The 15,643-nt window shown below is 47.3% G+C and overlaps 1 protein-coding gene across 1 annotated transcript; it reads right to left on the bottom strand.

Moving 5' to 3' along the window:
• Window positions 1–6,743: 6,743 nt before the first annotated feature.
• On the bottom strand, window positions 6,744–7,696 carry LOC140493976 (histone H2A). Its single transcript, XM_072592914.1, has one exon. The coding sequence runs from the start codon at window positions 7,676–7,678 to the stop codon at window positions 7,298–7,300; it is 381 nt and encodes a 126-aa protein (XP_072449015.1). The 5' UTR covers window positions 7,679–7,696; the 3' UTR covers window positions 6,744–7,297.
• Window positions 7,697–15,643: the final 7,947 nt, after the last annotated feature.

Genomic DNA, 15,643 nt, shown 5'->3' with positions numbered 1-15,643 from the left:
CTGCCTCACAGCCTGGACCAGGAGAAAGCCTTTGCCAAAATGGGTTTTGCAGAGGGAATCTGCAACTGGATCTGACTGCTTTACACCAACGTTGTCAGCATTGTCTCAATCACTGGGTAGGAATTAGAAAGCTTCCCAATCAGATCCGGAGTCAGGAGGGGCTGCCCAGTCTCTCCTGCTTTAACTGTATGTTGTGGAGAGCCGTTTCGTGAGACGATCAGAAGGATGCGACTCTGAGAGACCATAAGACCTTAAGACATAGGAGTGGAAGTAAGGTCATTCGGCCCATCGAGATCACCATTTAATCATGGCTGATGGGCATTTCAACTCCACTTACCCGCATTCTCCCCGTAGCCCTTAATTCCTTGTGACATCAAGAATTTATCAATCTCTGCCTTGAAGACATTTAGCATCCTGGCCTCCACTGCACTCCACGGCAATGAATTATACAGGCCCACCACTCTGGCTGAAGAAATGTCTCCGCATTTCTGTTCTGAATTGACCCCCTCTAATTCTAAGGCTGTGAACACGGGTCCTAGTCTCCTCGCCTAACAGAAACGGAGAGGGGTGACTATTCCTGGCAGTGGGGCCCGACAGATTAAGGCCTCCCTGTACATGGATGATGAACTATTTTCTGCTTGGATCTACTGCCAGTGCACAGACTCAGGTGCATCTGTGACCAGTTTGAATGGGCCTCGGGGGGGCCAAGGTAAATTGAGGCAAGAACGAGGCCATGATCGACGGAAACTGGGCTGATCAATCGCCTATCCTCTTCACCGTCAGGGCTGACCACCTGAAGGTGCTGGGTATTTGGTTCAGAGGGGCTGGGGCTTGCACCAAGACTTGGGAGGAACATGTCACCAAAGTGAGGCAGAAACTAAGGAGATGGGAGAAACAGTTGCTCTCCATCTTGGGTAAAAACCTGGTAATTCGGTGTGAGGTACTCTTTGTTGTTGTATGTGGTGCATGCCTGGCCTATTCCCCAAAAGTGCACCGTCACAGTCCCCCTGGCTGTTTCCACTTCATGTGCAGATCAAAGATGGACCATGTCCAAAGAGACACCATGCATAAAGATCTGTAGAAAGTGGGAAAAAACACACCAAATGCTACCCTCACCCTCTTTGGCCAATTTTGTGTGTGCCTGCATCAAGATGTGCGTGGATCCCCTCCACACAAACACCAAGTGTCACTACGTACTGAGGTTCTACCTGTCCCCGGTGTTGGGAAGGATGGACCTGGCCTCACTGCCGTGGAATGCTCAAAAGAGTTGGACTGTTCCGTACTAACTGTCCTTCATGAAGAAACTTGTGAAGAATAACACCTCTGACCACAAGTCCATCAGGAAGTGATCAAACGTAGTGTCCTTGTGACGCTTCGGGAAAAGGAGAGGGCCAGTTTACTGCACAGTCTTTCAAACTCATTGCCAGAATACATCATCACCAGAACGTTCAACCAAGCACAAAGACATCCTTTGGCTGGTGTGGAGAAAGGCTCTGCCTGTGAGTTACTTTATGTACGCCCGGACTCTCTGCCCCACTGCACGCTGCCCTCAAAGCGGCTGTGCAGGGGACCAGATTGTCACACATCTCCTTCTGGAATGTGCCTATGCAAAGGACGTCTGGAGAAGAATGCAGTGGAGTTTGTCGAGGTTTGTCCCGAGCAGCTCCGTGACATGAGACACTGCTCTATGCAGTGTTCGCTGGGATGAACACTGAGATGAATATCAATTGTGCCTGACGGACCATTAACATGGTGAAAGATGCACTTTGGTCTGCCCGAAACCTGCTGGCCTTCCAGTTGAAGGAATTAACCCAGACTGAATGTAGCAGAATGGCATATTCCAAGGTCCAGGATTACATGCTGAGGGACACGCTGAAGCTTGGGGCAGCTGCTGCTAAGGCGCAGTGGGGAAAGACCACCGTGTATGGTCCCTCTGCCGAAGGATAAGAGTGTGTGCATACAGTAGTTGGGCCCTGCTGCCACCTCAGCTATAAGCCAAGAGGTTGTCTGTAAATATAGAGTATGATGGACATGAAAGATTTAAGTTGCCATCTGTAAGTAAAAAGAGTACAGATCTGAGCAAGTTCACGAACTGTCCAGGTACCAAAAACCTATTTTCTAAAACATGTTGTGGTGAGACAGTTTCTTATCGGAGCTGGGTGTTGCAGTAATTTCTGTGATGGGAATATAACCTTGTGATTTTGCAGCCCAAGGCTGCCTTTCTCCAGATCTTGTTGAATTGGGCCGTGATCTGCTCCAGGAGACTGGTACCCTCCCAAACTGTTTTAATGGTGCATTCTGCTGCAGTGTTTTCACTCAGGTTTACAGTGATACATTGGGAATGCTTGATGTGCAATCCCATGGTTCAAATCCAAACTCCTCACTGTATCCACAGCCCCAACTCTCCGTGGTGCTGCATCGGCACTTGTGAGTGACAGAACATGTAGTACTCACCCTGGAAACAATCCTGGTGTGTTACAGCTAAGATAGTCACTGTCCTTCATTCTATTCATTCACGTTCATATTTGGTGATATTTCTGGCCTGTGAATGTGTGGGTGTGAACATTGTGTAAGACAGACTGAGGAAGAGGGCGGGTGGGTTCGTCCAACCTAGTTATGTTTGTGAGGACGTTCATATCACTGAATCTCCGAGTCTCTCTCGCGCAAATCAGAAAGGTTTTCATTTGAAGTTATCCCCTTGCTCCCCTCCTAAACCCCAAAGGCAGAAATCAAGACAATATATTTGTTGATTTCAAGATTTCAGTCGGAAAGTAGCGACAATGTGAGCACTCGGCTCAGAGAGCGCGATCAGAACAGCAGCAAAATGGGTTTCACACGGAAAACGGAGCCGTCAATTCGAATAAAACCTTTCTGGCGGGTAACTTCCCGTGTCTGGAACAGGAAGATCCAGCCCGAACCGTCTGGAGATGCCGAATTCCACAGGAATTGGAGAGTTTTGGCTGAGTGAGGAACACAGAGGGGCAGAAGGGCAATGGTGTGTCGGCTGATGAAGGGCTTTTGCCTGAAACATCGATTTTACTGCTCCTCGGATGCTGCCTGAACTGCTGTGCTCTTCCAGCACCACTAATCCAGAATCTGGTTTCCAGTATCTGCAGTCACTGTTTTTACCCAATGGTGTGTCGGCGCCGACCGCTCGCTGCCTTGAAGTTGTTCAGTGTCGCCATCAGCAGCTTCATTACTGACCCAGTTCACACACACACACACACACACACACTCACACACACACACTCACACTCACACACACATACACACTGACACACACACATTCACACTCACACTCACACCCACACACATACTCACACACACACACATACACACACACACACAATCACACACACATACTCACACACACACACATACACACACACAGACACACACAAACAGACACACACACGCACACATACACACACATACACATACACATACACACAGACACACACACACACACAGACACACACACACAGACGCACACGCACACACACACATAGTCATACACTTACACACTGACACACACACACATACTCACACACATATACACACACTCACACAGACACACACAGAGACACACACACATACTAACACACATTTACACTGACATACACACACACACAGACGCACACACATACTCATACACATACACACTGACACACACACACACACAGACACAAACATACACACACACACATACAGACACACTCACAAACACACACAGTCACACACACATACACACACATGCACACACACACACACACACAGACACACACACTCACAGACACACACACAGACACACACACACTGACACACACACATACACACTGACACACACACAGACATATACACACTGATACATACACTCACACAAACACATACACACGCACTCACACATACACACAAACGCACACACACACACACATACACACACAGATACTGACACACACACTGACACACACACACACAGACACTGACACACACACTGACACACACACACACATACACACACACTGACACACACACACTGACACACACACTGACACACACTGACACGCACACACCTCTCAGAGAAGAGCTCAGGCCCGATCTAATGATCCCTGTCCCGCCACCCAGTACAGACAGCCCTTTGATGTTCATCGATGTCAACCCTGCCCTGATCCTAATCCAGCCCCTCTCCCACCCTCTACAATAAATCAGCGTGAGGTCCCGTTCTCACTGTCATTGACCACCAGCTCAGGGACACTTCCAGTGTTTCCATTTCCCACATTCAGAGAAACAGTGCCTTAAGAAGAGGAACACTGGGGCAGAAACCCCGCTTCACACAGAGTCCCCAAGAAATGACTTGGTGGAATTCAGCGGCAGGAGGAGAAGCTGGTATTGAAATGGGAACAGCGGTGTTGTCTTGTTAGAGAGAGCTGAAAATGTGTTGCTGGAAAAACGCAGCAGGTCAGACAGCATCAATGGAGCAGGAGAATCGACTATTCGGACATGAGCCCTCCTTCAGGAATCCTGAAGACGGGCTTATGACCAAAATGTCGATTCTCCTGCTCCTTTGATGCTGCCTGACCTGCTGCGCTTTTCCAGCAACACATTTTCAGCTCTGATCTCCAGCATCTGCAGTCCTCACTCTCCTCTTGTTAGAGGGAGGCCGGCACATGGCGATTAATCGGAACAAACTGTTTTTATGAAGCTCTTGTTTTTCCTCTCCATGAACATGAGGCTGAGCACTGAGTCCCCGGCCACTGTGTGCAAAGGTTCAGTTACAGACACAGTTCGGGGCTGGAGGAGGAGCTGGAGGAGGAGCTGGATGGTCAGAGCCATTCATGGGCTCTGTCTGTCCCTCACTTTCCTGCCGGGACTGTCTCTCACTCTCTGTCCCTTTCTCAGTCAGGGCCCGAGCCAGGCTGTATCATCAGGGAAGGGGAGGCAGCTCCGCTCTCATTCAGCAGCGGTTTGAGTGAAGAAGCGTGATGTCTGGGAGAGGTAAAGGGCCTGGGGAAAGGTGGAGTGAAGCGACACCGCAAAGTGCTCCGGGATAACATCCAGAGCATCACGAAACCAGCCACCCGGCGCCTGGCTCGCCGTGGCGGGGTCCAGCGCATCTCGGGCTCGATCGACGAGGAGAGCCGCGGGGTATTAAAGGGTTTTCCTGGAGAATGTGATCAGGGATATAGTCGCCTACACTGAGCACGCTGAACGCAAGACGGTTCCCCCCCATGGATGTTGTGTACACTCTGAAACGCCAGGGCCGCACTCTCTATGGATTCGGCGGCGGAACAAATCCACCCTTTCTCCAGCGGAACCCAAGGCTGTTTTCAGAGCCCACCCCACCCCTCCCATTGAGAGCGGAGACCTGGTCATGGGTATGGCAGCACACAGGGAGGGTATAATACACTGCAGTAGGTTATTTCAGGTATGATGTATCACAGCGCGACCTGCCACACCGCCCAGACACTAATGTTCAATCTTGGGGTGTTTGTACTTTCTCCCCCCCCCCCCCCCCCCCTTCCAGGAGTGTTACTGTGTTCCGTTTTGATTCTTGGGTTTGCAGATGTTTTAGGGAGGTATTATTTCCAGTTTCCTGTGACTGACAGCAATTGCAAATTGTGTTCGGCCTCCTTATAATCTGGGTAAAATAATGTACTGATGGAGTGAGTTTCTGTAACTTTATCGGGGTACATTGTATTAAGGTGCTTCACTCGGAGGGTTTGTTTGATGAACGGCGGTTAAATACTGGGCTGTACAGTTTGTCTGGGCTGTTTTAACACTCCCTCTCTCCTCCTGCCTCTCACAGACATGATCACACAGTGCTCCCGAGACCTGTCTGCACTCCGAGTTTTAAACAATCCCTTATAAAAGGTCAGGTTTGATCATAATTGCTGGCGGTCTGTGTTTTAATCTTTAATTGAATCTCAGGAATACTGAACATGAAATCAGTGGGCTTTTTGAAATTGATACACCGTCATTTCAAGTGAACCAATCGGCCTCCAGGAATCTTCCGGAGCTGCTTCTGGATAGGTATAAAGCGAAGAGTTGCTGCTGTTGCACTGGGTTAATGCAGGTGTCATTGAAGGAAATGAACTTGGCTGAGAATTCAGTAAATACGATCTGCCTGTTGCATTTATGTTGCATGAGTTACATAATGGAATGGAAACAAATTAGCGCCAAATAATCAACCACTTTCTTTCAGATTTGAAAAGCCCGACAAAGGAAGTGGCAGTTTGACGGAGAAGACGCATTTGATTGACTTGCTTTCAGATAACGAAAGTGTACACTCGTTCACCCAATCTCCCCTTCCCCAGTCTCCCTGACTAGATGTTCTACGGACGGTCGGTACAAACTCGATGGGCCGAGTGTCCTGTGTGCTTCGCAGGGACTCCACCAACATTCTTCCCGGGAGCATATTAATATGGACAGTTTTTAAGACCCCTCCTTCCTTGCAAATTGACTCCATATTAAAGTATTGCAGTCTCACAGCTGTTCTGCTTTGCTCTCGGTTCGTTTTGAAAGTTTCTATCTAACAGCAGAAAGCCTCATTCTGCAACCGGACAGACCCCGGCGCGGAGTTTTGGGAATTAAGTAACAACATGTACATTGTATCTGTCCGTGGGACTCAAAAATGGGACACTTCTTTAATTGGCCAGGGGTGAAACCCAGGCTTCATGCCCCACTGGGAGCTGGAGCTCCTGAAATGATCGAGTGTTAAAGAGGAACATGGACCGATCTGAAAATGACTCAGTAAAGGTTTAATGTGCTCTCTGTCAACGGGCAAGGTACAACAGTGGACATGAATTCACCCGAAAATAAACCGCAGAGGGACAGCGCCCACCCGTTATGATCAATTCGTGGCCTATTTGTGGTACTGGGTCGTTTCAGCTATTCCGAATGTGGTTAAAGGAAATGTGAAACTGGCTGTGAACGAGGTGCACAGGGGCTAGGTGACACATGCACAGGACAAGGAATAAAGAGACACAGTACAATAGTAAATAATGCACACCCCACTCCATTACAATAGCAATGTATAATATATCATCATAAACGCCTCAAACTCCTTGCCTCCGAGCTCTGACTGTGAACCTGGCTGACTGCAGGCGGTCAAGAGGATGTGGATATTAGAAAACACACACACTGACTCTCCAATATTCATATTAACAGAGCAATAACTAACTGTTAGTAATCAAAAGGAAAAATCAACCTGACAGAGGTGGGGGTCTAGTTTCTTTCTCTGATATTGTGAGCGGCTCTGAAAAGAGCCTTTGGGTTGTCAGAATCAAGATCAGTCTCTTCACTTTTTCGTGGGGGCGGTTTTCTTGGGCAGCAGCACGGCCTGGATATTAGGCAGCACCCCTCCCTGAGCGATGGTCACCCCTCCCAGCAGCTTGTTGAGCTCCTCGTCGTTGCGCACGGCCAGCTGCAGGTGCCTGGGGATGATGCGGGTTTTCTTGTTGTCCCGGGCCGCGTTCCCGGCCAGTTCGAGGACTTCAGCCGCCAGATACTCCAGCACCGCAGCCAGATAGACCGGGGCTCCGGCCCCCACACGCTCAGCATAGTTCCCCTTTCTCAGGAATCTGTGAATACGGCCCACCGGGAACTGCAGGCCAGCCCGGGACGACCGAGACTTCGCCTTGGTGCGCGCTTTCATACCGCCCTTTCCTCTTCCAGACATTACTCCCTAATCCCAGAAACACTGTCACCGAGAATACTCCAATCCGCCCACATTGCGCCCTGTTTATACCTTCGGGAGGAATGGTGGGGCGGCCGTTGCTGATTGGTCACATTGTTCAGCATTTCCTAAAGTTGTTTCAGTAGCCAATCAGATAGTTGCTTCATTGCCCAATCCGGAGGGGGCACGGAGAGGGAGGGCGGAAAACATCAACATCAAATCATCAACCACTTTCTCTCCAATTTAAAGACCTGTCAATATGTACAAAAAAGGGAATTTTACAAAGTACAATGGATCAATACTTAAGAGATAATTTACTTTAGGTTACAAATATAGAATCTGCCTTTATCTCTTTCCCTTATCTACTTGAATCTCTCCATTTCTGACATTGAGTGCGGTTTTCAGAACCTTTAAAACAAGCGGAAATACAAGAGCGCCAAATCTGCACTCCACAACTAATTCTGTTTTCTTGCACTCGATCTGAATTCAGCAAAAGCTCCCCTTTGCGGTTCCAGTTCGGCAGCTGTTCTGGCTTTATCTCGGTTCAGTTTGAAAGTCTCTCATTTGGAAATAAAAAAAAAACAGAACTCAAATGTAAAATCTATCCGTAGGACCCAAGGAGAGGGGATTTTTTTCTTTGTTTGCCCTGGGGGATAATCATGGTTCATTCCCCACAGGGGCTGATCGCTCCTGAACTGACCGAGTGTCCCAGGGTAACGTGGACTGGGGAAGTCGCTGAAGAATAACTCCCCGCTGTGTGTTCTATGCTGTCTCTCTACAGGCCGGAAAACAGGATTTCATACGAATGCGTTAGAGACTAAGGAATGCACTGGGTCAGCGGGCACTCATTAATGTATAGCACATTTATAAAAACACAAATCTCATGGAGACATGAGTTATACATTCCCAGTATCATTTGCAAACTAAAACGGTTCAGCTGTTTCAGGGAAGTGGTGGGTGGCTCTGAAAAGAGCCGTTGGGTTCTGGATGGGTGTGTGTTTCAGTCCAATGCGGTGTTTCACTTGGAGCTGGTGTACTTGGTCACTGCCTTTGTACCCTCTGACACGGCGTGCTTGGCCAGCTCCCCGGGCAGCAGCAGCCGCCACACGGAGGTCTGGATCTCCCGGGAGCTGATGGTGCAGCGCTTGTTGTACTGGGCCAGACGGGAAGGTTCCCTCGCGATCTGCTCGAAAAGATCGCTGATGAACGAGTTCATGACGCTCATGGCCTTGGAGGAGATACCGGTGTCGGGGTGAACCTACTTCAACACTTTGTAGATGTAGATGGAGTAACTTTCTCTCCTGGACCTTCGCTTCCTCTTGCCGCCCTTCGCTGACACCTTCTTCAACACTTTCTTAGCGGCCTTCTTGGGAACTTGTCCTGCCTCAACCATGTTACCAGATAATGTCAGACACAGACTGAGAGAACCCAGGCCTGGAGCTGGCTATTTCTAACCTGACAGCGTCAGCAATGCAAATGAGGGATGGGGAAAGACCCGTTCCTGATTGGTTAGTGTAGTCTCTTGTTTGACTCCCAGTGAATCTGTCAGGTTCTGCAATGAAATGTGAAGTGGAACTTGTTTTTATTCCTGTCAATCTGATTGAGGGAGTTTTATTCTGTGTCTCTGACACTGAATAACACTGTGTTATTGGTTTGTACCTTTTGCTCTTTGTTATGATGATGTGGGAGTTTGTGTTTCTAGCTGTACATGCCAGTAACTGGTCTTCTGCACTGACTTTAATTAACAAAAATATCACTTTCTGATAAATCCATACAATTTAACATTGATTCTATCCGGCTTATGACAACCTCTTGTGTCGAAGTGTGTTATTTTGTTTTATCACAGCCTGCGATTTCTGGATTAGCATGATCTGTATTATGCTGCTTAGAGTTTCAGGATTATTGAGGGTTGGTTTGCCCTATCCATCTCATAGAACATAGAACATAGAAGAATACAGCGCAGTACAGGCCCTTCGGCCCTCGATGTTGCGCCGATCAAAGCCCACCTAACCTACACTAACCCACTATCCTCCATATACCTATCCAATGCCCACTTAAATACCCATAAAGAGGGAGAGTCCACTACTGTTACTGGCAGGGCATTCCATGAACTTACGACTCGCTGAGTGAAGAACCTACCCCTAACATCAGTCCTATATCTACCCCCCCCCCCCCCCCCTTAATTTAAAGCTATGCCCCCTTGTAATTGCTGACTCCATACGTGGAAAAAGGTTCTCACTGTCAACCCTATCTAACCCCCTAATCATCTTGTACACCTCTATCAAGTCACCCCTAAACCTTCTTTTCTCCAATGAAAACAACCCCAAGTGCCTCAGCCTTTCCTCATACGATCTTCCTACCATACCAGGCAACATCCTGGTAAACTTCCTCTGCACCCGTTCCAGTGCCTCCACATCCTTCCTATAGTATGGCGACCAAAACTGCACACAATACTCCAGATGCGGCCGCACCAGAGTCTTATACAACTGCGGCATGACCTCAGGACTCCGGAACTCAATTCCTCTACCAATAAGTCCCTTCTATATGAAATTAGGATGTAGTTATCGATCTGTACCTGTCAGATTCTGCTCTATGAATGGGAGAGACAAATAATCAATTTGTAGCTGCTTGAATGTGAGTGAAGTTATCTACTGTCCCTGTCAACCCTGCTCCTTGAATGTAAGAGTACAGTTATCCGTCTTTCTCTGATATTTAATGCTATGTGCACGTGTGAGCTTATTTACTGGCCTTTGCCTGTCAGTTTCTGCTGTGCGTATCCGAGAGTGTAGTTATTAATCTGTACCTCTCAGCTTCTTCTATCTGCCAGTTTCAGCTGTGAGAAGGTGTTGTCAGTCTCTACCGGTCAGTTTATGCTTGGTGACTATGCTTGAGAGTTATCCATCTATCCTGGAAGTTTCTGCTATCGGAGAGTGAGTTTAGTCATCAACCTATCCATATCAGTCTCTGCAATATGAATGTGAGAGCGTATGTACTCATCTGTCCCTGACAGTTTCAACTGAGTGAATCTGAGAGTCTCATTATTGGTCTGCACATCAGTTTCTGGTTTTTGAACATGTGAAGGCGTTTATCAAGTTGTACCTGTCAGATTTTGCTGTATTAATGTGTGTGATTATAAGTTTTTCTGTCAGTTTATGCTAGGTGATTGTCTGAGTGTAGTTTTCAAACTGTACCTGGCAGTTTTTGCTGTGTGAACGTGACAGTCATTATTCAGTTTCTGTTGTCACTGTGTGAGCATAGCTATTAATCGGCATATAGGCGAAAGTGAGGACTGCAGATGCTGGAGATCAGTGTGGCGCTGGAAAAGCCCAGCAGGTCAGGCAGCATCTGAGGATCAGGAAAATTGACGTTTCGGGGAAAAGCCCTTCATCAGGAATGAGGCCAGGGAGGCTCCCAGCCTGTATTCCTGATGAAGGGCTTTTGCCCAAAAGTTTTATTTATTTCAAAAATACACTTTATTCGTAAAAAATATTTGGATGATCTGTACAATTGGTGGTGCCATTCATAGATGCACCTTGCATTTCTTTACATACAGAGTTGGGAATTAATCATTTGTATATACAGGTCCGTACGTTTACTATCCATATTCCTAGCTGAGGCTTTAGCGGAACCCACATACTGGGTGGGCCCCCTGTTCCTCTTTAGGCAGACGGATGTTGCACGATGGCCTTTCCTCATCGCACTTTGGTGGCAGCTGTGTCCCTCAACACGTAGTCCTGGACCTTGGAATGTGCCAGTCCACAACACTCAGCTGGGGTCAACACCTTCAGCTGGAAGATCAACAGGTTTCGGACACACCAAAGAGCGTCTTTCACTGAGTTGATGATCCTACAGGCACAGCTCGTATCGGTGTGCTTCCTGGGGAACAGACCGTAGACCACAGAGCCCTGTGTCACTAAGCTGCTCGGAAAGAACCTCGACAAACACCACTGCATTCTTCATAAACTTCTCCACAAAGGACAGGTGATACGGAACGATCCAACTACTCGGAGCGTTCCGTGGCAACGAGGCCAGGCACATCCTTCACAACACCGGGGACAGGTAGAACCTCAGTACATAGTGACACTTGGTGTTTGCGTACCAGGATTCCATGCACAGCTTGATGCAGCCACACACAAGGGTGGCCATCAGGGTGAGGGTGGCATTGGGTGTATTTTTTCCCCCGTTGCCCAGATCTTTATACATCGAGTCCCTTTGGACCTGGTCCATCTTTGACCTCCATATAGAATGGAAGATGGCCCAGGTCATAGAGTCATAGAGATGTACAGCATAGAAACAGACCCTTCGGTCCATGCTGACCAGATATCCCAACCTAATCTAGTCTCACCTGTCAGCACCCAGCCCATATCCGTCCAAATCCTCCCTATTCATATACCCATCCAAATGCCTATTAAATGTTGCAACTGTACCAGCCTCCACCACTTCCTCTGGCAGCTCATTCCATACACGTACCACTCTCTGTGTGAAAAAGTTGCCCCGTGGGTCTCTTTTATATCTTTCCCCTCTCACCCTACACCTATGCCCTCTCATTCTGGACTCCCCGACCCCAGGGAAAAGACTTTGTCTATTTATCCTATCTATGCTCCTCATAATTTTGTAAACCTCTATAAGGTCACCCCTCAGCCTCCGATGCTCCAGGGAAAACAGCCCCAGCCTGTTCAGCCTCTCCCTGTAGCTCAAATCCTCCAACCCTGGCAACATCCTTGTAAATCTTTTCTGAACCCTTTCAAGTTTCACAACATCTTTCCAATAGGAAGGAGACCAGAATTGCATGCAATGTTCCAACAGTGGCCTAACCGATGTCCCGTACAGCCGCACATTGACTTCCCAACTTCTGTACTCAATACTCTGACCAATAAAACAAAGCATACCAAACACCTTCTTCACTATCCTATCTAACTGCAACTCCACTTTCAAGGAGCTATGAACCTGCACTCCAAGATCTCTTTGTTCAGCAACATTCCCTAGGACCTTATCATTAAGTCCTGCTAAAATTTGCTTTCCCAAAATGCAGCACATCGCATTTATCTCAGCCCATTGGCCCATCTGGTGAAGATCCTGTTGTAATCTGAGGTAACCCTCTTTGCTGTCCACTACACCCCCAATTTTGGTGTCATCCGCAAACTTACTAACTGTACCTCTTATGCTTGCATCAAAATCATTTATGTAAATGACAAAAGGTAGAGGACCCAGCACCGATACTTGTGGCACTCCACTGGTCACAGCCTCCAGTCGAAAAACAACCCTCCATCACCACCTTTGAGCCAGTTCTGTATCCAAATGGCTAGTTCCCCCTGTATTCCAGGAAATCTAACCTTGCTAATCAGTCTCCCATGGGGAACCTTGTCAAATGCCTTACTGAAGTCCATATAGATCACATCTACTGCTCTGCCCTCATCAATCCTCTTTGTTACTTCTTCAAAAAACTCAATCAAGTTTGAGAGACATGATTTCCCACACACAAAGCCATGTTGACTATCCCTAATCAGTCCTTGCCTTTCCAAATACATGTACATCCTGTCCCTCAGGATTCCCTCCAACAACTTGCCCACTACCGAGGTCAGGCTCACCGGTCTATAGTTCCCTGGCTTGTCTTTACCGCCCTTCTTAAACAGTGGCACCACGTTTGCCAACCTCCAGTCTTCCGGCACCTCACCTGTGACTATCGATGATACAAATATCTCAGCAAGAGGCCCAGCAATCACTTCTCTAGCTTCCCACAGAGGTCTTGGATACACCTGATCAGGTCCTGAGGATTTATCCACCTTTAACCCTTTGAAGACATCCAGCACTTCCTCCTTTGTAAAATATTCATTTAGTATCTCCCCTATTTTCAGTGGCTCCATACAAAGGCCGCCTTGCTGATGTTTGAGGAGCCCTATTCTCTCCCTAGTTACCCTTTTGTCCTTAATACATTTGTAAAAACCCTTTGGATTCTCCTTAATTCTATTTGCCAAAGCTATCTCATGTCCCCATTTTGCCCTCCTGATTTCCCTCTTAAGTATACTCCTACCTCTTTTATACTCTTCTAAGGATTCACTCGATCTATCCTGTCTTTACCTGACGTATGCTTTCTTCTTTTTCTTAACCAAACGCTCAATTTCTTTAGGAGAAAGTGAGGACTGCAGATACTGGAGTTCCAGAGTTGAAAAATGTGGTGCTGGAAAAACACATCAGGCAGGCAGCATCCGAGGAGCAGGAGAATCGACGTTTTGGGCATAAGCCCTTCTTTCGTCATCCAGCATTCCCTATACCTACCAGCCTTCCATTTCACCCTGACAGGAATATACTTTCTCTGGATTCTTGTCATCTCATTTCTGAAGGCTTCCCATTTTCCAGCCGTCCCTTTACCTGCGAACATCTGCCTTCAATCAGCTTTCAAAAGATCTTGCATAATACCATCAAAATTAGCCTTTCTCCAATTTAGAACTTCAACTTTTAGATCTGGTCTATCCTTTTCCATCATTATTTTAAAAGGAATAGAATTATTGTCGCTGGCCCCAAAATGCCTCCTCACTGACACCTCAGTCACCTGCCCTGCCTTATTTTCCAAGAGTAGGTCAAGTTTTGCACCTTCTCTAGTAGGTACATCCACATACTGAATCAGAAAATTGTCTTGTACACACTTAACAAATTCCTCTCCATCTAAACCTTTAACACTATGGCAGCCCTAGTTGATGTTTGGAAAGTTAAAATCCCCGACCATAACTACCCTATTATTCTTACAGATAGCTGAGATCTCCTTACAAATTTGCTTCTCAATTTCCCTCTGACTATTAGGGGGTCTATAATACAATCCCAATAAGGTGATCATCCCTTTCTTATTCCTCAGTTCCACCCAAATAACTTCCCTGGATGTATTTCCGGGAATATCCTCCATCTGCACAGCTGTAATGCTATCCCTTATCAAAAATGCCACTCCCTCTCCTCTCTTGCCTCCCTTTCTATCCTTCCTGTAGCATTTGTATCCTGGAACATTAAGCTGCCAGTCCTGCCCATCCCTGAGCCATGTTTCCGTAATTGCTATGATATCCTAGTCCCATGTTCCTAACCATATCCTGAGTTCATCTGCCTTCCCTGTTAGGCCCCTTGTATTGAAATAAATGCAGTTTAATTTATTAGTCCTACCTTGTCCCTGCCTGCCCTGACTGTTTGACTCACTTCTGTTCTCAGCTGTACCCGTCTCAGATCGATCTCTTTCCTCGCTATCTCCCTGGGTCCCACCTTACTAGTTTAAATCCTCCCAAGCAGTTCTAGCAAATTTCCCTGACAGGATGTTAGTCCCCTTCCAATTTAGGTGCAATCCATCCTTCTTGTACAGGTCACTTCTATCCCAAAAGAGATTCCAATGATCCAAAAATGTGAATCCTTCTCCCATACACCAGCTCCTCAGCCATGCATTCATCTGCTCTATCCTCCTATTCCTGCCCTCACTGGCTCGTACCACTGGGAGTAATCCAGATATTAATACCCTCGAGGACCTCCTTTTTAAATTTCTGCCTAACCCTCTGTAATCTCCCTTCAGAATCTCAACCATTTGCCTTCCTATATCATTGGTTCTAATGTGGACAATGACCTCTTGCTGGCCCCTCTCCCCCGTGAGAGCATTCTGCACCCTCTCGGAGACATCCTTGATCCTGGCACCAGGGAAACAACACACCATTCTGCTTTTTCTCTGCTGGCCACAAAAACGTCTGTCTGTACCTCTGACTACAGAATCCCCGAACACAATTGATCTCTTGGAAGCTGACGTGTCTTCATTGCATTCGAGCCAGTCTCAATACCAGAAACTTGGCTGTTTGTGCGACATTCTCCTGAGAATCCATCACTCCCTACATTTTCCAAAACAGCATACCCGTTTGAAATGGGTATATCCACAAAAGACTCTTGCACTAGGTGCCACCTCTCTTACCCTTCCTGGAGTTAACCCATCTATGTGATTGTATCTGA

Source organism: Chiloscyllium punctatum, chromosome 23 (genome assembly GCF_047496795.1).
Source record: "Chiloscyllium punctatum isolate Juve2018m chromosome 23, sChiPun1.3, whole genome shotgun sequence".
Lineage (NCBI taxonomy): Eukaryota > Metazoa > Chordata > Chondrichthyes > Orectolobiformes > Hemiscylliidae > Chiloscyllium > Chiloscyllium punctatum.
Note: the sequence above shows the minus strand (reverse complement) of the source record. Positions and strands in the feature narration are given on the sequence as shown.